Source organism: Rousettus aegyptiacus, unplaced genomic scaffold (assembly GCF_014176215.1).
Source record: "Rousettus aegyptiacus isolate mRouAeg1 unplaced genomic scaffold, mRouAeg1.p scaffold_m13_p_8, whole genome shotgun sequence".
Taxonomy (NCBI): Eukaryota; Metazoa; Chordata; class Mammalia; order Chiroptera; family Pteropodidae; genus Rousettus; species Rousettus aegyptiacus.
In genome coordinates, this window is record NW_023416311.1 from 35189144 (window position 1) to 35214390 (window position 25247).

The 25247-nt window shown below is 38.8% G+C and overlaps 1 protein-coding gene across 1 annotated transcript in view; it reads right to left on the minus strand.

Annotated features, from left to right (window-relative positions):
- PRDM6 (PR/SET domain 6) overlaps positions 1 to 25247 on the minus strand; it is a 97132-nt gene that overhangs the window by 26593 nt on the left and 45292 nt on the right. The window contains exons 4-5 of the mRNA XM_016145290.2: positions 6805 to 6932; positions 3144 to 3268 (exon numbers count right to left, since the gene is read on the minus strand). Coding sequence (XP_016000776.2) covers positions 3144 to 3268; positions 6805 to 6932 — 253 coding nt within the window. The remainder of the gene's footprint in view (positions 1 to 3143; positions 3269 to 6804; positions 6933 to 25247) is intronic.

Here is a 25247-nt window from a genome sequence, read left to right on the forward strand (position 1 = left end):
AATCGCATAACAGATATATGACTTTGGGGCAGGAACTGAAATAAAATTACTATAATATCCGTAGGGGGAAGAGGGATTGTCACTGTTGAGCATTTCAGTCAATGACTTAATTCCTTTTAAACTTCCCTCCACCTTCGCGCAGAGCTCTGAACTCAACCACAAAGAGCTCCTTAGTTTACGCATTGAATTCACAATACTGCAAGCTGCTTTGACTTTGTGAATTTTCTTTCGAGGATTTCAGGTGCTAAATGATATAATACATGCCCTGGTAGAATTTATTCAATACTCTACTTAGCAACCTCAAGAAAGCTTCACCCAGGTTGGACTCTAGAAGAAGTTAAGGACTGAAAAGCAAAGCATGTGATGTTTCCAGAAAGTACTTTTTTTTATAGCATTATGGCATTGAACTTGACCAGATGGTATTTTCTTAGACAACTATTCTCAGGTGGCTGTGAATAGCACCCAAAAATCCTCCAGCCCCACCCCTATATCCCTTTCATCACACAACATCTCGATGAGGTAGAAGCAATGTTGTAGGTGTGTGACTTCCACCACAAAGATTCACGTCAAGGGTAAAAAAACATGTTCCTTAAGTCATCATTCCATGGTGGTTTCCATCTGTGACTCATAACTCAGTATATGACCATTCTGTCCTTCCAGTTGCTCAGACCCAAACCTTGGAGTTATCCTTGACTTTCTTTCTCACCCAGCCATCCAGTGTGTCAGCAAATGCTGTTGGCTTTACTTTCAACATATATCCAAATCCAGCCACTCTCACCAGCTCCACCACTTCCACACTGATCCAAAATACCATCTCTCTGCCCTGGATTCCTGCAAGAGCCTCTGCCTGGATTCTCTGCTTTGCCCTCACCCTTACTGTCTAGTTTCCACTCAGTAGCCAAAGTAATATTATCACAACTTCAGTCAAATCACATTACCTTCTGCTCAAACTCTGCAACAGTCCCCTCCACCCAGCCCCCACGGAGTAAAAGCCAAGGTCCTGACAGCAGCCTCCTGGGCCCTACGAGATTCCTGACCACCACCCTCCCAATATCTAAGTTAACTTTTCCCCATCCCACTCACTCCCAAACATCTATGCCAACCTCTGTGATGTTCTTCCAACAAGCCAGGAACATTCCCATCTTGGGGCCTTCGCACTGCTAATCCGGCTGCCCGGAACACTCTCATATAACACATAGCTTGTTCATTCACCTCCTGATGTCTTATCTCAAAGGTCACATTGCCAATAGGACCTACCCTGATCACTCTCTAAAACTGCAACTATCCAACTCCTGGCATGCCTTACCCCTTCTCTGTTATCTCTACAATACAACATCGCCAGACCAATTATTATTTATTTACTCATCTATTTGTTGATCATCCCTCTTCCTCCACAGAATGTAAGCTCCATGAGGGTAGGAATTCTTGTCTGTTTTGTTCACTGCTATATTTGCAGCATCTAGCAAAGACACTGGCCCACAGGAGGTGTTCAATAAATATCTGAGCAATAAACGAACAAATGAGCAAACAAAAGACTGTTTGTACTTTGCGCTATGCACTTCAGAACTCTAGTCTTTGCTATATTTATTAACAAACACACCACAATAACAACTTCAGGGTTTGTGGTAGGTTATATTAAAGGATTTCTGTAGTCATTCTGGATCAAACGTCATACTTCAGAAGGTAAGGTCATGTCAAGGTTCTAATGTACAGACAGGCCCATTTTGGCAGATTGAGGTCAAGGCAGGGGGCCGGGTGGCTGATACTAGTGCTTTTCTGTCTGTGGACCTAGTTTAAGGAAAGTTGGGTCAGGAAGCCATTTTGGGAAGACGAAGCATACTGGCTGCCATGTCCATATCTGCCTCTTGCACGAACCACACACTCATGTCCAACACTGAGATTTTCTCCTATGAAAACAGACCTTCCCTTGAACAGGAGTATCACTTCATGAAAGAAACTTTCCAATGGAAACTTGGGAAGTCAAAGGAATGTACTATATGTCCAAAGATTCATGTTCTAATTTGAGATTGGTTTGGGTTTAGAGTAAAGTAGAAAAAGAAAGTAGATAGTAATATACTTTTTGAGGATTCTGTTTTTTTTTTACAAAGAAAATAAAGACAACATGAAAAAGAAATATCTGATCATCAGCATTTTAAGCAGTAGTAATATGAACATTTTCTATTAAGAGTTTGTGTGTGTAAGAGAGAGAAAGTAAGTGGAGAAGGATAAAGTAATGTAACACATTTTTTTCAAGATAAAGTTTCTCAAGTAAATCTTTTCTCTCTGCTTCTTTTTCTGTTACATAACCCCAAATTATCAGTTCATAGATTAATCTATTTTGTGACACACAAAAAAAATAGCATAATTGAAACCAGTATTTCTCACTCAAGCACATCGGAATTACCTAATTCTGATCCAAATACTGGAAATAACCTTAAAACATTTTCTAAAGAATTGATAAAATATATATAGAGATAAAGTTTAAGTGAAAATTGCTGAAAGTTTGCATTTGCCTAGCTGTTAGATTATTTTTTTAAATACTGATTGCCAAAGTAAGAAAGATAGAAGAAAATTACATGGTTCGTATAGGCTAAGAAATTTAGGGACACAAATTCCTCAGTCACATGGCTACAATTTTTACTCCCATTTCTCACTATCATGACTACATAGGGGGAAGGACACCCTACCTACCAAGGGGCGCTACTCCTGACTAGAGGGCATTGTTTTCTCATTACTTCATCTGCACATACAGTGTGACTCCAGCAAGACTGCACATCCCTTCAGAGCAGAAGATGTAGCTCTGCCATGCTTCTAACCCTATAAAACGGCAAGCACAGAGCTAGACACGCAGTAGGCACTCAGTAAATGTATGCTGCCTTACATTTCTGCCAGCAATTCTTTGAAACTCTGACAAAGGTTTTGAGATTGTAAACAGGCTAAGAAGGATAGGATTGTACAAGTCAAGATGCCCTGTGAAAAAGCAAAGGACAGACAGAGAAAGGAAAATGATGGAACAGACTTGTGCATACGTGCATGACTTATTAGAGTGAACCGCATTTCAGGAGTTTCAAGCAATACTCTTAAAAAGTTAGCCTTAAAATCATATTTTGAGATGTGAATTCAGAGCTAAAATAAATTCTTACAGTTTTCATCCTGGGCAATGCATTGTAAGGGGATCCCAAAGAAAGACGTATAGCTGTCATTGTACCACACCAGAAGCTCGGTACCCCTGGGAATATCTATACAGGCTCGGTAGAATATATTCGACCTATTCAAAACAAAAGAAAACCCGGCTTAGTAATAGGTAGGACTCATGTGCCCCCATCCACATTTTTATTGCCCCAAAAATGTTCTGCCCAACTCCACTTAAACAGTTTCTATTTGTAATAAAATCTGCACCCACCTTATTGTTCCCGGCAACCGATTAGAGCCTGTAACCCAGTACGATAAATAGCTCATAGCTTATTTATACAGTGTCCCACCATACAGCGTCTTGGCTGAAGTGACAGATATTTGGCCCAGGAGACAACAGAAAGGAAGAGTTCATTTAAAAAAAAAAAAAAAATTCCATCTCACATTGATGAGAAAATTTTCTCTCTTGGCAAATGGCAGACACTGTTGCCTCAACTTCGTATATAAATTAACACTATTGATTTCTTATTTGAAGGAAAAGCATTATGTATATTCTTGCAACTTGGCATTGGGAGTTCTCAAATTTGTAACAAAATTAAACAGCTTTGTGATATAAGGATTGAGAGAAATAAAAATCTTCCTCATTGCCTTCCTTCTAAGGTTTCATGCTAGAGAAGAGAAAAACCCTCTTACGTGAGATGGATGGCAATTCAATAAATACAAGAGGAGCACTTTACCCTGGCTGAAAGATTACACTCTGAAAAGATAGAGTGAAGGTACCAAGAAATAAACATTTTTTTTATAACAGGTTTGGTGATGTTAAGAAAAAAAAAAAAATCTACGGATTAAAAAAAATGAGACCATGACTGGTTTTCTCAATGAAGAATTGTTACAAATATTAGACTCAAGTTCAAGATAAAAGTGTTTAGGGTTTGGTGGGCCTTAAATTTAGCCTTTCTGTAAGGAATTGGCTGTAGCAGGGCAATTTGTTCCTTGTACAACACTGCAGACAGAAAGCGAATCCTTCACCACATTTTTCATGGCAGTGAGATATGCACTTGTCAACATATTTTGTCACCACAAAGTGGCTCTTGGCAATAGGATCATAAAGATCAATAAAAAAGTGCAGATTCTCAATATTTTACTTGCAGCTGCAAAAATTTCATTTATCTTGTTATTTTCCTTACTTGCTGCCATTCTGTCTCATGAGGGCACTGCTAGCTAAGCAGAATGTTTTTTTCCCAACATTCTATGAATATCTGACAAAAACTCCAGCCAGTTGTCCTGGACCTCACTCTCCTTCCTCCCTCCACATCTCCAAGAGCTGTGCATTTTATTAATTCTTTCCACTGCTACATAAAAAAAATCAAAATTGGAGCCGAGCTATAAATCACTGGCATCTCCTAACTTGAGAAAAATTGAGTCTACTTTGTACTTCACCCTTGTAACATTTCATCTCTCGGTTTGGCTTCCCTTAATATAAACACAGCGCCCGGCAAATGAATGTGCTAAAACCAAATGACACACTTTGCCGCTGAAAGAGCAGAACTGTTTTCGAGCAATGGGTGGTCTTCTGAGGCACGGAGTAGGCCGAAAGGAAAAAAAAAAATGTGTAAGCGTACACCGTTCCTTACAAGCGGGCAGAGCTTCCAAAACTCGCAGAAATCTCTGCATGTTGAAGCACATCAAAGGGATTTTTCCCTTTTCAGATAATATTTCCTTTGCTGACATGTATTTAGTATTGTGGTTGGATGACTCATAAAGATAGCTTCATGGCGTCCCAACGCAGTTGAAGCAGAACACATGCCAACAAACATTATTGTCAGCCTCAAAATAAAAACAAAACGTTCAACTAAGGGTCAATCAATCAAGAGCGCTTTGAAGAAAATTCCATTTAGATATTACAAATCATAACAGAATGAATCTAAACCAGCTGACTTTTTGTGAAGAGGACATTCATGTACAATAAAAATTAGGCTGGCTCTTCAGGATCCAACTTTTCTATTTTCTTACTCTTGGACGTGGTCACTGGTGATGGATGCCAGTTTTTTAAATTGTGTTTTTGTAGTTCATTTTATAAAGATCTCATGTAATCGAAAACAGATTGGCAGAGAGAACTCGAAGTTTAAGCGCCATCATGAAAGGGGAGCTATAAAACCCACTTAATATTGACAGATAGGTAATGACTTACTCATGCCCACCTTCCTTTTAGGGGTTTCTCGTTTGCCCAAGTTCCGGATTTGCCTCAAGAGCTCCCTGGGTGCTTGTTACAGAACCAGCCAAACTGTTCTCTTGCTGAATGAACAAGTACACTCTCTACTAATTTTCGAGCTCCGAATTTCATAAAAACTTCGTGACAGAAATGCAGCTGCAATCAAGGTGAGTGAAGCCTGTACACAGCAGTGTAACCAGACACCACTGTGCACCATTTCATCTGAACCATTATTTCATCAACTATAACTGCGTAGAAAACCAAGGCAGCGAAAAGTCCCATGCTTCGCAAATACGTTCCTTTTGAGTTGGGAGACCTTCGGAGAGCAAGCCAGATTTGTTCAGCCTTTAACCTATAAGGGGAAAAAGCTTTTTTTTTTTTTTTTTTTTTCCCTATTTTTAAAGGCTTCATTTAGAAAAAGGGTGGGGAGGAGGAAAATAAATAGCCACAGGCAGGACTCCAAGTTGCCGAGCACAGGGCCTTCTGCTTTGATGTGTCTTTGGTGCCTAATAAAGCTAAACAGTTGCTTCTGATTCTAAAGGGAACATGGCTGTTTATAACTGAGGTCATATATTTATATGGCACATGTTTTCGAGGGATTTTAGAGAAAAGAGGGCTTAGTGGTAGGGCTTTTTCCTATGTGATTGGTTTCTGCCCTCCCGTACCCACTCCAAGCTTCTTTAACACTCTATGGAAAAGCCGGACCAACAGGTGCACTGAGCAGATGTGGCTTGGCATCTGGGAATCCACCTTGCTCTCAGCCCTCAGAGGCATCCCCGGGAGACTCTGGGAAATGGAGGTGACTCCACCTTGCCTTTGTTACCCTTTGGGCTTTGTCTCAACATCTCAGGAAACTTGGGGCTTCTGGAACCACCTCATCACCTGAAGCATATTCTAAATCATTCATGGGCCAAAGCTCAATGCTTTGGCGCCTTTCCAGGGATCAGGAGCAGTTACTCTGGCTCAGATACTGCTGCTGAGCTTAACAGTTTTGCAAAAGCAGCCTTGGGAAGGCTGAGAGTCCTTGGTTTCCCAGGCCTTTGTGCAAATGAAACTGTTCCCCCAGGGAGAAAGCCTGAAGGTGACGGAAAGCAAGGGATCTGGGGCAGAATCTCTGCACTCCCATTTGTGTGCATGTGCACACGTCTGCTGCGGGGAACCACCCCAAGTCATTGGGCTCGCTCAGGCCATGGCGGAAGTTTAGGTGAAGATGTAAAAGTTAACTTTACCACGTGCACTGAAAGAGGCCCACTAGCATCTTTATTCCTGAATTCTCATGAAATTACTATTGCAATTGCTAAGGTTTCAGAAACCAAGAAAAAAAAAAAATTCTGCCAGTCCTTGAAGAGTTTCTGCAATAACTCCTGCAGAAGATTTTCAAAACTAGCAGCAAGCCTGAATTTGTATATGCAAGCCCAAGGGCTTTGGCTCTGTAAGTGGTAAATCGAGATATACTTTACCTGTACTGAACTACTGTTAGATTCTGTTCTCCGCAGTGCCTTGCACATCGGATATACCTCATCCAGCTTGACTTACTAGGTTCCCCACCATCAATAAAGTGCTGTAGTGTCCCATCTTGGTCATATATCTAGAGAAGAGGTCAGAAGGTCAAGTAGTTAGAACGAATCATCAGCAATCATTTTCCCTGCTTCCCTTGGTGTCTTTGTGTGTCGGCTGCAGAAATTTATTGCCCTTAGGTTTGCTAGTGCTTATTGATGTTGTGGAAACTCAACCGGAATAACAAGAAAATATTTTTGGGTGATGCAAGTCAATCACGTTTTTCTTATCAAGCCAATCTTCCCTGAATTAAACATATTTGTGGTATCTCAAGGATGTGAGTGAGCATGTTTCCCAAAGAATATTTAACCAATTTGACAGGCTACTCTTAAGTAATGAGCTGCTGGGTAAACAAAGCAAGCTGAAAGGAGAGGCCACACTGACATGGCTGGAACATCTACATAAAAGGCCCCCCCAGTCTCAAACACATAACTGTCTGAAGGCATTCAGAGGCATAACTGTCTGTTCAACAAGCTGGGTGACACCTAGCAGAAGGCAGTTGGAGGGTAATGGAACTGCATAGAACTTGCAAAACGAACTCTGAATTGGATGAAATAAATGGGCTCTCACCTCACAGAAGATGTAGCACTTCAGCTGTCAGGAACTGAAACTATTAGGAGAGGAGTCATCAAAAAAAGAGAACCTCAAAAACGGGGGGAAAATAACTGTTTCCTATGGATTTAAATGCCTTAGGTCATCTCAAACAGATTTTCTTTCAAGATTATATTCAAGGAAATGAAATCTGCTTCAGACCAGGTAAGAAGCATGGGACAAAAAGTCTTATGCAAAACTGCTAGCCAGCCCGGCACCCATGGAGTCAGTGCCGACAGCAGACGCAGTCGGCTTCCACTTCCGGAAACCAGGTCAACCCTGGGCATCTGGGAGGATGTGGCATCTAGAGGAGCTGGAGATCAGGGGTTACAGATGTACAGCAGTTCTGGAAGGTCATCCCCAGTCCAAGGGGCATCCAGGGAGCAAGGGACACAGTTCTCAGAAGGCCCATGGTGCGACCGGACCTTTCCAAACAAAATCAGCAGTAGGATCCCGGTAGCTGCTGAGATGCTCCCCCGATCACCCTGAGAACTCATGCCTCTTACTCCTGCTAATCAGCCTTCCCTCTTCTCCTTTCCAAACAGACACGGAAAATAAGTCTCACAGAGAGCCTCACTGGTTACATTTAGGCCCTAAAATTACTATGGTCATTTATATTAATTTAGCTCAGTATTTCTATTCTGGGGGGCCAAAGGGCTTGTTGATGACAGTTTCTTTTTATTATTATCATTTTAAAACAGCTGTTTTTCTTACTTTTCCTGAACTCATTTGTCTCTACCTCCAACCTTTCCACTAACTCCTACAAATAAAAATAGACATCAATCTAATAAAGACAATTGTTTGAGAAGTTATGACTGTGTAGCATGCCAGAGTGATCACAGCTGATAATCAATATATCCTGAAAAGAATGAATAAATTCTTAGATTACATTATATTTCAGATTAATGACTTCTTTAAATTTCCAGTTTGGGGCTGATGGCAGAGAATGGAAACATTTCATGTGACGGACACATCTGCCGCCTGAGCAAGCTAATGACAGACGTCATATTTAGGTTAGATTACACTGTAGCTATTTTGTTGTTGTTTTTGTTTTAAGAAGTGGTTCAAAGATTCAGAGTACCAACCCTAAGCCTGACGTTGACAGCCCATGCAACACTGAAAAAGTCAACAGTTCCTTAAACACCATCATTTATCTATAATAGATAAATATCGATGACCTAGCCCTCTGCCCTGTCCTTTCCTCATGAAGAAACCTTCCTTGAAGACTGCTGGTGAAGATAATTATGAAGGATTGTGAGAAGTACAATTCTCCTCTGTGCTTCTAGCCAATGTCCTCAATTGCAAGGAAAATGCTCTAACATTTACATGTAGTGGGTGCTACCTTGAGTGTTAGCTCATTTGAACACCAAACACTAGCCAGTCAGTCTTGGAAATGAGTATAAAAAGTGTTTCCTTCTGCACTCTTTTGCCAATCATCTCTTTAAACTAAGTATTGTGACTAGGAATCCTACAATTTTTGTCTGCCTGATTAAACTACTACTTGCCTTGAGGAAAAATGGATAGCTATTTGTTAGGCTTTTTCCAAATTATCATATTATGTAGCACATGGCATGAGGTTAAGCCTCCCTGGCTTCAGTTAATCTGATATTAAACTATTTTACATGAAGCTGTGATGAGAACCCCACACACCTAATTAGAGCCCATAATCATGTACCCAGTCATAATTAAAGAAACTCATTTAACCTTGATCTTGTCTCTTCCTCAGTCTCCAGAGCCTGATCACCACCAAATCCAGTTGAATTTGCTTCCTAAACTTTTTAAGTGAATCCATCTCTCTCTTTCCAGTTAAAACACCAGCCCAAATCAGTTTCCTTTCTCACCTGAAGTATCGCATCTCTTCACTAATCTCCTTGCAGCTTCTCCAGGCCTCCTCCAAACTATTCTCTACACTGCAGCCAGAGTGATCTTTCAAAACACAAATCTGATTACATCCATTTCCCCAACCCCCCTCCCCAAATAAAAAACTTCATAAATGTCATAAAACGTCAAGTCATAACAACACATACTCATACATGTGGGATTTCCTCAAGGGGTCTCATGCCTCCTATCAGTTAAATTTAGGAAGGCCAAATATGTGTGTCTTTGCATCTGACTCAAGATAATCCTGGGCCCTTTCTGGTCTGTGCTGTTAAGCTCAGTGTTTCATAAAAGAGAAACAACGGATCAGAAGGCACTGATGCCTACTCCTGTTCATTCCTATAGTAGAAGAGAATAAACCTGGGGAAACCAGAATACCCAAATGTGAGTGCTAAATAGGAACTGAGGACGACCTCTCAGAATTAGTACCTATAGGTACTAATTTGGACCCTATCATTACTCTCCAACACTAGCTCAACTTTGCTCATATTTAAGAGCTCAGTTAAAAAGGGAGGAGAAGGGAAGATGAGGGGGAGGGAGAAGAGGAGGAGAAGAAGGAGAAGGAAGAAGAAGAAGGTAAAATTATGCATGTAGCTGAACTATACAGGAATCACAGTGGAAATGTTTCAACAGGTTTCAGTCTAGAGCAGCAGCAACAATTTCGAGTTCAGGAAGTTGTTCTTGGAAGGTTGCATTAACATCTTCATTTGTGTGACACTAAACTGAAATTTTAAATTGGATACCTAATTAGTCTAAAAATTTAAGGAATTTAAGAAGACAAATTAATGCCAAAACCAAGAGTTATTTTGTTTTTATTACCTTTCGGATGATTTAAAATAAGCAGAAAAAAATATTAAAATCATACACAAAGTATTTTGATGGTTCCCTCAGGATTTATGAAAATGTTAAAAAGGTAAGAAATTTTATTCATTCAAATAAGGAGAATGAAGTCAAGAGAGTTAAATTTAGATTAGGGAAAGATTCATTCCAAAAGAACCCTTGAATATATCATAATTTTGCTGAAAATTGCAGACTTCATCCTGAATATACATGAACCACCAAAGTTTTAATATTTGTTCTGTTCTTTCTAACAGAGCTGAAAAAGTAACACTCTGGATATAGGGGGAAATAAATGTAAAGAACACAGGACACTTGGTGGGAAAAGGGTGAAATTCTGCAGTGGAAAACCCTCAAAACTATAGAAAGTATATTTGGCATATTTGTTTTAAAAAGCCAGTTTCAGCACTGCTGACAGGGTATATAAAATGGCACTGCCACATTGAAGAACATTTTGGCAATACCAAAATAAAGTTGACAATGTATATATCCTATGACTCGGCAATTTCACTTCTAGGAAATTATTCCACTGAAACTCTGATACATGTGCCTAAAGAGACAAGTTCAAGGGCATTCACTGTAGCATTGTCTGTGATAGTAAATAATTAGAATCGTCAAAAGAATAAATTGTGGTTTATTTAATAAAATAGTATAAAACACCTAGATCTGTGTGTATTAAGATCCAGTTGATATAAATATCAAAGCATAATGTTAATTGAGGAAATCAGGTTGCAGATCGATGCATAAGATATTGTTTGTTAACATTTCAAAATATACAAAATGACACTTATACTAGTATATTTTACAATAGCAATATATTTATCTGTATATATCTGTACATATTGTAATATTCTGAAAAAGGCACACTAAAGAATTGAGGATAATTTCCTCACAGTACTGGCCTGGGGAAAGAACGGAATGGGAAAAAAAAAAATGAAAACTCACACTTTATCTGAAATGCTTCATTTTTCTTTTTAAAAAAATCTGAAGCAAATAAGGCAAAGTATTAATGCTTACTTATTTGGCACCCTGTACATTAGCATGTTACTATTTATATTGTATACTTTGTGCTTTCCTGATTTATTTTTCAAAAAATCAAAGAGAAAAAAAATAAAAAGAAAACCTAATCATTTAGTTCTTTGTAGTTTAGTTTTTGCATGTGTTGTTAAAATAGAGAAGTTGACTATTTTGCTCAAGTTTAAAAACTGTATCTGTGTTTTAACCCTGGGAAAATAGTTGTAATATGTATCCCTATATTATCAGTCACTGAATCTTTTGTAATTATGTTGTTGCTATTTTAAAACCATTATTTTTTTTCTCTTTTATCTTGTATCAATGGGAGCAGAAAGATAAGTAAAGGAAAGAGCTAATTCTTACCTTTTTAAGGGGATTTTTACAGATTTCAATCCAATAATATTTGTTAGGCTTCCACATATGTGGTAGAAATAATGATCACACAAATTCTTTCCCATTACAAACCATGAATAGTACTAACTAAAAAACACCATGTAAATGGTGTTTTTTGTTGCAGTCTTAAATATTAGGAAGCACTACTCGTCCCACGATCTTATTTTCCTAGAACAGGAATCTATTTTAAATGAGAACAGCATGAGTAAAAAATGCACCAGTGTTGTGAGTTATAAATGCTGGTCATGATTGTCCTGTCTGCAACTTTGCCATTTATGAATGCTGCCAACTTACATTAACAGTAATAATCATCATAGAAATAATGTAAGTCAGAGACTGACTTGGGCACATTGCAACATAATAGCGAGAAAACCATCTTCTGCATGATAAGAACTGATGTACATTGTGGCTCTGAGCAATCTGTTTCTCTAAATAAGACTTGCAAACTAGTGGCTTTCAGGCTGAATTCAGACAATTGACCAATATTGTTTTCCTCCAGTGTTTTAAAAATTTGGATATTTTACCTATTTTCTCATTTTTCTTAAAAAAATCAAAAGATGGGTCACCTATCTCTGGCAATAATCCACAGAAGCTGAGAAAAATGAAGATGGCCCCTTTCAGATTGGCCATGTGCTTCTTTAGCTCTCCATAATCCCTACCATTCCCTATTGGTCTTATGCGCTTCTTACTGAACTAATTTACTTACCTGCTTGGCCTCATTAAGCATTTAAGTTTATAATCCCAGCTGTAAAGGAATTATTGCCACCCCCTGAAAATTAGTCTGTTACAGCTGGGGGCACTTTCAAGGAAAACCGTTTGAACTGACAGCCCGGAAACATTGCAAGCATTCATCACTCTTGCGGTGCCCAGAAGCCATCATCCGACCGACAGCCAAGCTTCCCGTGCTGTAGTTTTCCAGGGAGTGGGACAGCAGAGGGAAGCATTCATTTCTTTCATTCTTACCAGCAGAGGCTTTCAAAGATAACTTTTTAAGCAAAGGATCCCCTTCAATTCAAGGAGTCTGAAATGCAATTCCAGTATAAAAACAGATTTTTAAAAAATTTTTTTAAAAGATTCCTGGTCCACTGTAAAAAAGGATTAAAAGAAAGTCCACGAGGAACGCCCGACCAGCTCAAATAACCTCACCCTTTGTCTCCAAGGCGGTTCCTGGGCCATCACCAAGGGCCCGCAGTGAACCAAGGGACCCTGTTAGGAAAACCACAGACAGCACCCTTCCTCCAGTGTACAGACCTCCATGAAGAGTTCAGTCACCAATTCTTCTGCTAGAACACTGAGTACCTTGGCTAAATTTAGAGCCCAGAAAAATCAGATTTGGAAGGGACCTCAGAGACCATCTGTTCCAACCTGACCAGTTTATACATAAGATAATAAGGTCTCCAAAAGCTGGTGACTTAGACAAAGTGAGACAACTAGTCAGTGGCAAAACGCGGCCTAATCCCCCTTCTATCCCTCTGCCTGTCCGTTCGTTGGAAGTGTGCTGAAGCCACCGTCATCTCATTTAATCCTGCAAATACCCAGAAGAGAGCTAATGATCTTAAAAGAAACGTGACTTATAACTGAAACCTTAATCTGTTCCTCCCAGAACCTGGGTCCCTGAAATTTGACATGGTGGCATAAAGGTTTTATATGAAAAGAATGAGCTGATTTTAAGGGAGTAGGGAGACGTCTCAGGCTCCCTCTCCTACGTTTCCACAGCTTGACACGTCCCTGTGCTGAGGCCCCAGACACCAGCATTTGGTCGTGTGCTAAAATGCCAGCCTCTTTCAGCTTTTGCTGAGCAGCTGATGTGAGGGAGTATATTTTATGCCCAAACATCTAACATAGGGCCCAGGGCATAGGAAGAATTCAAAACATGCTGCAATGAATTGAGCTGAATCCTCATGATAATTCTATAGCTTCTTAAAGAGCTTAGATTTTATTCAAAGCTTGAGAAGAAATCACCACTACACACAATAGAAACTTCATTCTGAGCACTAACAACAGGGCTTTTTAAGGAAAATATGACATCCTCCTAACTTCTTTCAAATTCTACAAAATGCAGGGGTGAATTTCACATGATGATTAAATACATTAAACAATTACTACAGGAAGGGCTGAGAAACGGTCTTTGGGAGTTTTCTGGTTTAGAACTGAGAACCCAGCACTGTTTTCCGTCCTAGCACAGCACGCGAAGGATCCAGGGAGGAACGGACTAAAGACGGTTACTCCGGTCTCCTCTACCTACTCTCTCTCCACACAGTGCCTTTATACGGTCTATCCCACCTGTAAAACTCATAAAATTAGGGCTTCAATAATCAAGTATATTAGTAATTTGAGAAACTCAGTTGAAAGGTGTACTGTTTGCCAAGATGGGTAAAAATGTTTTAACTATGAAGTTCCTCTGTGTCCGGAGGGAGAGGTACAATATTTTGTGGCCTGTAGATAGGTACAGGCTACGAAAGTATTTTGACTGAAAGAAAGTTAAAATCCAGTGTCCCCTCTGTTGCTAAATAAAAGATTTTAATTTTAACAGTATGGTTGTTTGTTAGTGGAGACTTTCTTAAGTATTACCAGTGAAAACATGCGACGGATGTGACCAGAGAAGGTAACGAGCTCACAGGCAGTGTCAGCTCTAATGCCTGTGAATTACAATTGTGGCTCCGCCTCAGGTGGCCATGTGACTTTAGGCAGTTACTTAGATCTTCTTTGAAAAAAAAAGAACAACTACAACAAAAACAGGTGGTAATGACAGTCCTTAGACAAAGAGATAATACGAAAATCAAATGAGCTTTTATATGTAAAGAACTTAAAGCAGCACTGAGTGCGGCAAGATATGCGAACTCATTATTGCTAAGGCTACCAGATCGTGAGCTCAATGAGGGCAGTAATGCATTTTAAATATTTTAAAATTTTACCCATAGGTATCTTACACAAGGGTATGTATGTACCAGGAAATCAACTTTTATTGAAAGAGAAAGAGGTGGGGTGGGAGAGAAAGAGATTGAGAGAGAGAGAGAGAGAGAGAGAGAGAGAGAGAGAGAGAGAGAAGAAAAATCTGGGGATGACATGAAGGAAGTATAGGGGTAAACCCATCACTCTAATTTATGTTTTTACTTCCCAGATGACTCTATAAAATCACAAAACATTTAAAATATTGGATGAATGTGAATACTACCTAGAAAATAGTAAAAAAGCATTTCTTCAGTCCTACATTTTCCATTCCCTAAATTTAATCAGTCTTCAGTTTAATACAGTGTTATTAAAATGTCATTCAAAAAACCCAAGCACCCACCACACCTCTAAGAGCACTCCTGGAGCATATCTATAACTAACAGGTAGTTATCACAAGTGTTCTAATTAACTGTGGCATCAGGACCACAACAAACCTCTCACTGAACATCACCTTATATGCAGGATTTATTGCTTGACCTCTGAAGCCAATGACATTTCTGGCCAAAGGTAGGTGAGCTGTCTGTGCAATCCAATGTACCTGGATAAGGTCTGGAGGGGACATCTGTGGATGGCAGTCTGGGGTACCCGATCAACGGGGAGCCTTGCCAGTCCAGGCTTCCAGGTACTGCTTCCCAAGCTAAAGAGGAGGTCATCAAGAATCACCCCACTGTGACTTCCTAACCTCTTTAAACTGTCAAATCAACCTAATCAAAGATTGAGAAGATGGAACCCAAAGCAGTACCTTAAAAATGAATGAAATGATCTGCCTCCTCCTTAACACAAAGAAAGGACAGCAGCTAATGACCAGGTCATACACATTTGCATAGAATTTTAGTTTATAAAATACTTTCACAAGCTTAGTTGAGCATTATAACTCAAAGGTAGGCAATAGTATTATTTCATTCTACAGGTAAGAAATCTTGGGTTGAGGAGGTTAAATGACTAGCCCACAGGCATACAGCTGGTGAGTATGACAAGAATAAAACCATTTGGGATCACAGGCCATTGTGTTACTGGTTTGGATTTTTTTTTTTTCCATCACATTCTATTTGTTCTATCGGGGAGAAACAGTAGAGTTTTTTCTTTAAAAGTATCAAAATTCTCAAAATGAGGGACATAAAAAAAGGTTCACGACTATTAATACTGCTATTCATCAAACAAATTCCTATTTTCAGAGCAAATGTGAATTTAGCGAGAATTATTTAATCTGTTAGTAAAATTTATACAAAGCAACCAGGCAGTGGATATAGACACAACTCTCCCAACGCAGTGTGAAACCACTCCCCCTCCACTGGCAATGTGCCGTAACGACCAGCAGCAACCAAAAACAGGCAAGGCATAAGTTTGTGGATGAAGATGCAAATTTTACAATGAACGCTTCTTCATTAAAGCAAATACTAGCTAGTGTGGCCATATTAATTTGTGTTCAGTTTTTCAACTTTTTTTCAAATATATAATACTGTTGGGTTTTTTTTTTTTTCATTTCAATCATTTCCCCTCCCCTCTATAAAAATTAACTTATTTTTTTGTTATTTCTAGTAAGAAAACTCTTTCCTCTTACTTTGGTTTGGAATATTTTGGAATGTTTGGAATCCCAAGGCTTCAAAGGTCAAGTAATAAACGCCCCATAAAATAAATGAGTAATGGTTATATACACCGTAGCTGTATTTTCAGTAATGCTGACATAAAGCTATATACTGTACTTTGTCAATTCACATTCATCAAGTCCCAGAAATATTAGAAAATCATTAGAGGTTTATGTTGAGCTTGCAGATAATAGTAACATATAAGTCAAGACTGAAATATGGTAATCAGAAAAACAGTTGAAAAGTGTCAATAAACTGTAAAACACCCATGGTGGGGTTTGCGAAGCCTGCATTAGAGAGCCGGCTATGTGAAGAAATGAAAACGGGTATTTTGGTCACACTATGGGTCAGCTGCTGCTAAGTGTCAGGCTAGCAGAAGGGGTGGGTGACTTGGGATTCCAGCACAGAGATCCGGGAGTTCCTGAGAGCTGTTGAGCACTTGGTGAGTCCTACTTATCTCCAAGGACGGCGGCGGCCATCGATACAAAGCCTGCCATCCATCAATCTGAAGTCCTCTTCAGACATCCTCTGTCTGTTGATCAGAGAAAGACTTTGGGGAATTAGGCTTCCATTATCAGGATTTTGTCTGTGATCTGAACAAGCCACTGAACCTTTAACTTTTCACTTGGCAGAAGCATATATGCTGGAAAAGTCCTGACAGTTCATTCATTTTGCTCCGTCCTGGAGCCAGCTGATGTCTGACTGGTGAGACCCGCCCTCTTTGATGTTGTACTCTTTTGAGAGTGCCCTGCTGTGAAAAAAATTTTATCCGTCCAAATTAAAGAGAAATATTTCTGTATCCAGCTGTTAGCTGTGACATGTTTGCCATTTTTCAGGGCACTGGCTTGGTGCCATCCACAGGCTCTGCTGCAAACCTATCTTTTTTCCTCTCCTCCGTAGCAGCAATAATATCCACAGCGCACAACTGTCTCCAGTGTCCATATAATATCAACACTAAAAAGGAAAATACTGCTAATCCTACATTGCTAAGAACAGCCTCAGGAATATTTTCATGCAGTCATTTTTTTCATTTATTTTCTCTCTTTTTTTTTTTAAATTTGAGTATCAGCATTGTCTTTCAAAACTGTAAAATTATTCAACATAATCCATCATTTAAAAACTGCTTCAATCCAGTTTATTAAAAATCCAGCTTTAATTAAAGTAACCAATAAGAAGTCCTGACCTCTATTAAATATATTTACAAATGAAATGAATTTGGATCCTGTGAAAACTTATTTCATATGTACTGGGTCCACATTTAAAAATAGACATTTGTTCAGTGGAGAGAACTCTGTGTAAGCTAAGAAAAACTCTCGTGAAAGTTTGAGTAAACATTTAGGTCTCAGCAATCAAGAAAGCCCATATCTTCTCATATTTTTGGGGGGCTTATAAAGACTGCTGCCATGAATTGTGTGTATTATAAACAAAGGGCAGCTCACATTATCACCCCTTTTTCCCCACGCGCTGAGATGAATGAGTAAAGCTCCACAGTTCCAGTGAGCCTCCCATTCTGGCCTTGCTCACTCTTCTCTCATTTTCACTTTTGCCGAGGTGGAAAGATATCAGTGGAACTGGATCTGAGCACTTAGCCTCAGAGAATCCTGCTTGAGACTGATCTCAGAATGACTCGCTGACATACGCAGCTCTTCACCCTCCTCCCTCGCATCAGTTAAGGTGTGTTGTGGAAAAAAACACACAATAACAACAAAAATATGTTATATGTGAAAAAGTATCAATTTTGGAAAATAAACCACAGGGAGATCTGAATGAACACACTCCTCCACTTGGAACAACGAAGCCTTAGTTTTCCACCAAACAGGAAAGGGGACCAATATTTTGTTAAAATAATCCTAGAAATGTCACTACTATGAGCTTATTGGATTTGCACATTATCCATAATAGTATATCAAATAGTTCTTCACTTGATAACCATAAAATAACTAACTCAAGCTATTGCACACACCGCGGCACACACTTGAATTCTCCATTTGATTCATGCAATATATCTTATGGAGTACTATTTAATCCTAAATTTCTGGTTTATAAATTCTAGTGGGTGTAACACTGTATAGATCTTGCTGAAAACTATTTCTGATTTTACACTTCAGCACAGTAGCTAACAAAGAATATGATTTGCAAGAAGCAGCTTGGACCAAAGCCTGGGTGCAAACTGCTGTTAGACAGCAATCGTATTAAATACTTACAAGGTAGTAAGTAGAGAATATCCCTAAAAAATCAGACAGGCTACTTCCATGTATGTATAGACATACACACACCATGCCCTAGAACTCACCCGCATTTTTTAGTAAGAACTTTCTGAAGACACAAAATAGTTTTCCCAATGAAGTAATGGTTTCCTACGGTTTTACTTCTTCTCAGAGCAGTCTACAGCTTTATTTCTTCACTGAAATGTGTCACTCTTTAAATTATTATGTTTTCCTAAGTCTACGACATTCTTTTCCTAACCACACCAATAAACTGTGATTGTCAGACGCACTTTAAGGGGAAAGTGACCATGTGTGCAAATTAGAAAACATAATCTCAGATCTTAAATAATTTAGGAGACATTCTTCACATCAAGTTAAGACAGTGCTGAGCATGCACTCATTTCTCAATTTACACCATCCTGCCCTGATGGCCAAGACAAAATCGGATTCACAGTGCTCCATAAAGTGAGAACGTACGGGTCACAAGTGGCCTAGACCATACATGATCCTGAAGGCGAGCCCCCTGGGGTTGCTCCCCTCCCAAGATAACTGCTTACAGGAGAAACCTAATGAAATTCCAAGTTTGTTCTGGAGCAAGAGACGTGGGAGAGGAATGGAGTTTGGCTTCTTTGAGCCATTTTTCTTGAAGGGTTGCACAGCTATACAGAGGACTGAATGAACACGTTTCCTCCCCATCAAGATGCAGCAGATGAGGTACTGAGGAGAGAAGGTGATGGCAGTAATCATGAGCCTCGAAGGCAGACTTCTCATCTCCCGGGCAGCATTCTTTCAACGAGCATTTAGTAAGCAGCTACTGTGTGCCAGCCACTGTGTTTAACGCAGGGCATTAAAAACTTAAGACCCGGTCCATGCCCTCAAGTGATTTACAGTTCAATAGGAGAGATGCACACATAAACAAATCAGAAGACATTTATTCTGGCACCACAATCTGTAAATTTTCCCCTCCAAACTTTGGACATTTGATGTCTAGAATGGGGTTCCTACATATGGGAAGGGTCATCCATTACAATTTTACAAAAAGAAACTCAGAGTTAAAGTTAGCTATGTAAATAAATTCTGGACTGTGAAGGTGGCATTAAGCAAACATTTGATTGAAGTCTGCCAGACTACAACCTCACTGAGGGCAAAGATAAAATCTCTTGTTTGCCACAGTACACCTAGTAATTAACACAGCTTAGTATACTGTAGTACCTGGTATTGAATATATGTCTGCTGGTCAGTCAGTTGGTTGGTTAGTTGAGTGAGTGGTTGGGTGGTTGGTTGCCTTGGTTGTTGGTTAGCTGGATGGACAGATGAATAGATACGGATATAAAAGGATGAACAACCAGAAGGATATAGATGAAAGGATAGGATAACTCTAGGTACCCAACACTAAGAACTGGACAATGCCTCTTCGCTCTCTGGGCAGGCTAACACAGCTAGAGCAGAACTGAACATATCCAACTAGGAGAATTTTAAGGAATGCGATGTCACCTGGAAAAGTATGCTATACATCACTGGCTAAAGCTAACATTTTTAAAAAATTATTTTTCCCCTTAGTTCTTTAGGTTTTTTTTTTTTTCAGCTTTATTGAAGTATAATTGACAAATAAAATTGGAAGATACCTGAAGTGTACATTGTGGTGATTACACACACACACACACATATAGTGAAAGGATCCCTCCCCATATAGTTAATTAACACATTCGTCATCTTTTTTGTGTGTGTGTGTGAAAACATTCAAGCTCTTTTAAAAACACCAGTCTCTGAAGAGCTGAGGCTGCTGCAAAGCAGCTGAATGGAGACTTGAGTCCATGGTGAGGCTAGAGGCTACCCAGAGCTGGCGTATACTTGCCTCTCTGCCAATGTTGGACCCTCCTCCCATTCCAACCCCCAAACTGTCCCCTGCTGAGGGTTACTGTAACTATCTGTAGTCTTCCCTTTAGGTGACTCTTTTTTCTATCCTTCACCATGCTTCAGTCTCTCTCTCTCCTGGACCCAGTGCTCACTCACATCGTGATCCTTGTAGCTGAGATTTACTCCTAGCTGTGAACCTAGATCAATGTGCTACTCTTGGAAAGAATATTGACATTTCGATCTTCGCCTTCAAGGGAGGCTTGAAAGGGGACATAATGCCCTTTTGAAGAAATTCAAAGTACGACAGTAAGGGCTGAAGTCATCCTGGGGAGGACGAATGACCGTCCCCTGAAGCCCTTCCTATTGCATCGGGAGCCCGTTTTGGTCCTTGTAGAGATGCGGCGTGAGGCCGCTGACTGTGCTGCTGCAGCTCCAGGATGAGTGCACAGCTCAGAGGAGAAGGGCAGGGATTCTGGTGACAAGGGCAACCCCAGCTCCTCCTGCAGAACAGTTTGCTGTGGATCCTCTCCAGGAGATGCCTTACATTCACTACGACCCTCAAATATAGACCTTTGAAGTCATTTTCAAATGAGGTTGTACACGCAATCATGGAGAAAGACTGAAAGGATTAAAAGGAGTCCTTCTTTGCACACTCTAAACTTGGGTCCTTTGACCAGACCACACTGCCTGTAGTGAGCCATAAATTAACATTTTTATAAATCCTGTAATTAACTTATGAATAGCACAATTATATGCTTCTGGTATTAAAAGCATTAAGTTGTTAAAGGTAAACATTTAAAGTATACCCCTGTTTTTTTAACCCTGTTTTGGCATTTTTTTCATTTTTCCATATATCAAGGGCCTCAAAAAATGGAAGTAGCCCAAGCCTCTCAACAGCCGCGGTTTGGGCTCGCTGATAATGCCCCTTTCACACGGCTGGGCGGGAGAGCTGGCAAGTGTGCAGACAGCACTGAGACACGGTGCCTTCTCACAGAGAAACAGTCCTGTGTTCCTGGAGAGGCTGTCAGGTCCACAAAGCATGATTCCCCGGAAACCCAACCAAGAAAGAGATCCAGTAAACCTGATGTCTGGACATGCGGTTTGCAAATCCTCTGGTTAGAAGGGGTATGACTAATGTCAACACCCAAGAAAAGCAACCACCTGTTATAACCTGTAGGCTTTCTAATTCTTAGATAAGACTTAGGATTCTCTTCTTTCCACAGGAAGCATCTACAGGCTGAAAAGAAAGACTGGAAAGAAATCTCTTATACTGGGGTCCAGAGGAAGGTTTCAGACAAGGCTACGAACACCCTGAAATCTCAAGAAAATGAGTCTGCATATAAGTAATCTTCTGGGAAGAAGGTCCATAGATGTTAGTAGATTCTCAAAGGGGGTATGTTTACATACATATACACACACTCTGAAAACTACCGCCAAATTCCATACATTCAGATAGAAGCAGAATATTGAATGAAGAAATGGAGATAAAAACATGGGCGGAGGAGCTAGAATTCTTGGGGTGTCTTGTGTGTATTTGAGGAGGTACTCTTCAGTGAGTGATAGGTTTCTTCGGTCTCTGAATTGCCTGATCTTATTCCTATTTCCTCCTCTCTGGAGCAAGAGACCCTGGTCTTCCTATGTTCTTTTTACCGTATTTTCATTTTGCATTTGATTGCAATTATGTTTTGATGTATGGGTTTTGCCTAAATCTTTGACCACATTCCAGGGCCACTAGAAAAGTAAACTGAAATAGAGACCTTTGGTTGGTTTATTTCATGACAGATATTTTTAGGTTAGGGATCATATGAGTGGGCCAGATTACACCGGGCAGCTCAATGTTTCAGCTTTGTAGACATCAACCACTGGCTATTCTGAATTTAGTAAGTCAATGGTTATTAATACTGCAAAACATTCCCTTTCAGCTTTGACCAAACCTTTTGATGGCACTATTTTTTCCTACTGAAGCATATAATCACATTAAATCAGCCCATACAACAGAACTTTATAGCTTTGTAAACTATAAATTTTTCATAAACTAATGCATTATTTATCTTTCTCTGGCTTATGCTTTTATATTTCCTAGTTTATTCATTGGCAGATGAGCAACAAATTAGAAATCTTGGGTTCTAATTCTGACTTGGGCAGTCCTAACTTTGTGATGTAGGTAAGTCTCCATGTCCTCCAATGTGAAGAGCGGACATTAAGTTAGATGATCTCTGAGATGTTCCAGCCCAACTTCTATGATCCTATGAATTAAAAACTATGTAAATGTGTCTTAAATATAAGTACTTCACTGCTGGAACCCAGAAGGATAAAAACTATAACATAACCATTTTGAGTATGTATATAAATATTTTGATGCCTAATAAGGGGGTAGAATAACATACTTTTTTATGAGACCTGTGCAAATTCAATTATAATTTATACCTTCCAAGCTGTAGAGTACAACTAAGTCAAGAATAAACTGTTAAGCGCTTCTATATTTTTTAAATTCCATGTAATTGAAAGTGAACTCAATAGCACAAATGTATAATGGATACACTCAGATTTCAGTGCAATGGAGACACCATAATGGAGTACAATCATCCAGCCTGGGTTTGAATCTTGGATTCACCAATTAGGAGCCTGTGTCATCCTGGGCAAAACATGTATCTCACTTGTAAGATGAGGAAGATGTTAATGCAATTTCAAAAGGTTTTTGTCAGGATGAGTCTGACACATAGTAAGATTGGATTTGGGGTTTTCCCTTCCAAGATAAATTTGGAAAACTAAATACAGAAGAAAATAATACAGAATTTTCAATTCTTGGATATTATGTGTTAAGTGGAATTGGGCAGAACAGGAATCAAATCTCAGCTGTGTGACTTTAAGCAAGTTATTTAATATCTCCAATTCATTTTCTGATGTGTAAAAAGAAAAGAATAACCCCAGAGGGTGTGCAAAGATTTAGAGAAATAAAGCATATAAAGGGCAGAGAATAGTGACTGAGATGTAGCTACAAAAGAGTATTCCTAGGAAATAAAAATTATTTTTTTTCTGTAGTTCAGTGATCCCGTTATCTTTAATACTAAAAGTACCAAATAATTACAAATTTTGAAAAACCTCTAGATATCGTTTTGAATTAAAAAATGCCAAGGTATTTGATAATGCTTAAAAATTTAAGACACATTCAAACTTGAAAGTAAATTTCCAAATCATTTTAGTTTTATCTCATTGGATCATGGTGTATTTCTTTTTAAGTTAAAATAATCATTTAAAGAAAAAACAATATTACTCCTATATCCTCAAAACAATCAGAATTTGATATATTTATTTCATAGAACAATTCTGAGCTTGATATATAATTACTCAAAACTGGTTTATAAAACTAAGGAAGTGAAATCATGAGAAGCTTTACAGAATTTATACTTTTCTCTATCTCAACAGAAATATTTAATTTCTATAATTACACTTATAAAAACCACCAGAATTAACACTAAAAAATAACTAACTTTATTTTTATAAAAGCATTTAACTTAGAATATGATGTTCAATTTAAAAGGGTAGACGTGTCTAATGAAGAAATAGATCAATAAACAACTTTCGAAACTATAATACCATAACTATAATTTAGTTAAGAATTAAAAACTTGCCTTCTCTTAATCAGTAAATTATTTCCAAACCAAAGCCCCAGCAAGGATAAAACTTATAACATTTCCATGCACCAGAGGGAAGAGTGAATACAATCCTTCTGTCTCATTTATGAAACCCATTTCTCAGATCTTTGTTTTCATTAGAAAACAAAATTATGTAGCCTTACCAAGATAGGTGTCATTTTTTATTAAGTAAGAAAGAGTATTTTTTTTCTATAAACCATCTTGGCATTTCTTTTGCAATAAATTAAATACATGTCAAATTCTAAATGACATAATTAAAACTGATTTTTTTTCCTTTAAATTGAATAATTTTGTCTTGCTTTGAAGCTGCATGAATCTTGGCTAGTTTGTACATTTTTGCTCTCAAGGATGTAATGTAACCATTGGAGTTGTTACATAATGTAAATAAATTTCAAAGATGGTATTAATATAAAAACTATATCACATAACCCTAAAAATTTAAGATAGCTGCCATGGTAATAACCAGACCATTTTTCCAAACAAATTTACATTTCATCATGTCATTTTGAACTTTTTCTGAACTTTTTTTTTTTTAAGAAAGAAAACTACAATTGAGACCAAATGTTTTGTGATAGAAAATACAGACAAGCTGATTTGGCCAAGCACAGATAACTTCAGATTAAAGATGTCACTATATCCTGAAACTTAACCCATTTTTTATAAGCCACAGTAATTATGGCATAATTATAATCTGAAGTTATGATGTCACTTAGGAAGTCTATGTGATTGCAATAGTGCTTAGAATATTTTTTGAATGGTTTGGTGCCAGCCAATTACACAGTTCTTTTTTTAAAAAAATCAAATGCAAGGCTTATTGTAGTTTGCAATACGTGCTACTATTATGTAAGCATCTTTTCACAAACAAATTGTAAAAATAAAGTCAATTATTTTTTAGGGTTAATTCTGGTAGCTGCTCCAAGAGCGACTATAGAAACTAAATCTTTCTACTGAGGTAGAGAAAAGCACGAATCCTGTGAAGCTTCTCATGATTTTGCTTCCTTAGTTTATAACCCGGTTGTGAGTAATTTATATCAAATGAAGGCCATTCCTGCAGCATCCTTTGGCACCCTTCCTTCCTCCTTCCAGGTCATTGTCCCCCATCGCCCAGCCCAACCTTCGTGCTTCTCTCTCTCCTATTTAGTTCGACTCATGTCGGTTCCAGAATCTCCGTCTTCTTTCAATTCAACTCTGCACCTAAAATAAACCATAAGTCCCCAAATTCCCATATTTTAAGCACTGGTTGATTAAGCCAATAGAATCAAAACAGCAGATACAATGTCTTTATAGAAATAAGTCACCAGGATCTGGGACAGCCTGCACACATTGAGTGAAGTCTGTATTGCCGAACAATGGGTTCAGCATATGTCAATAAAGA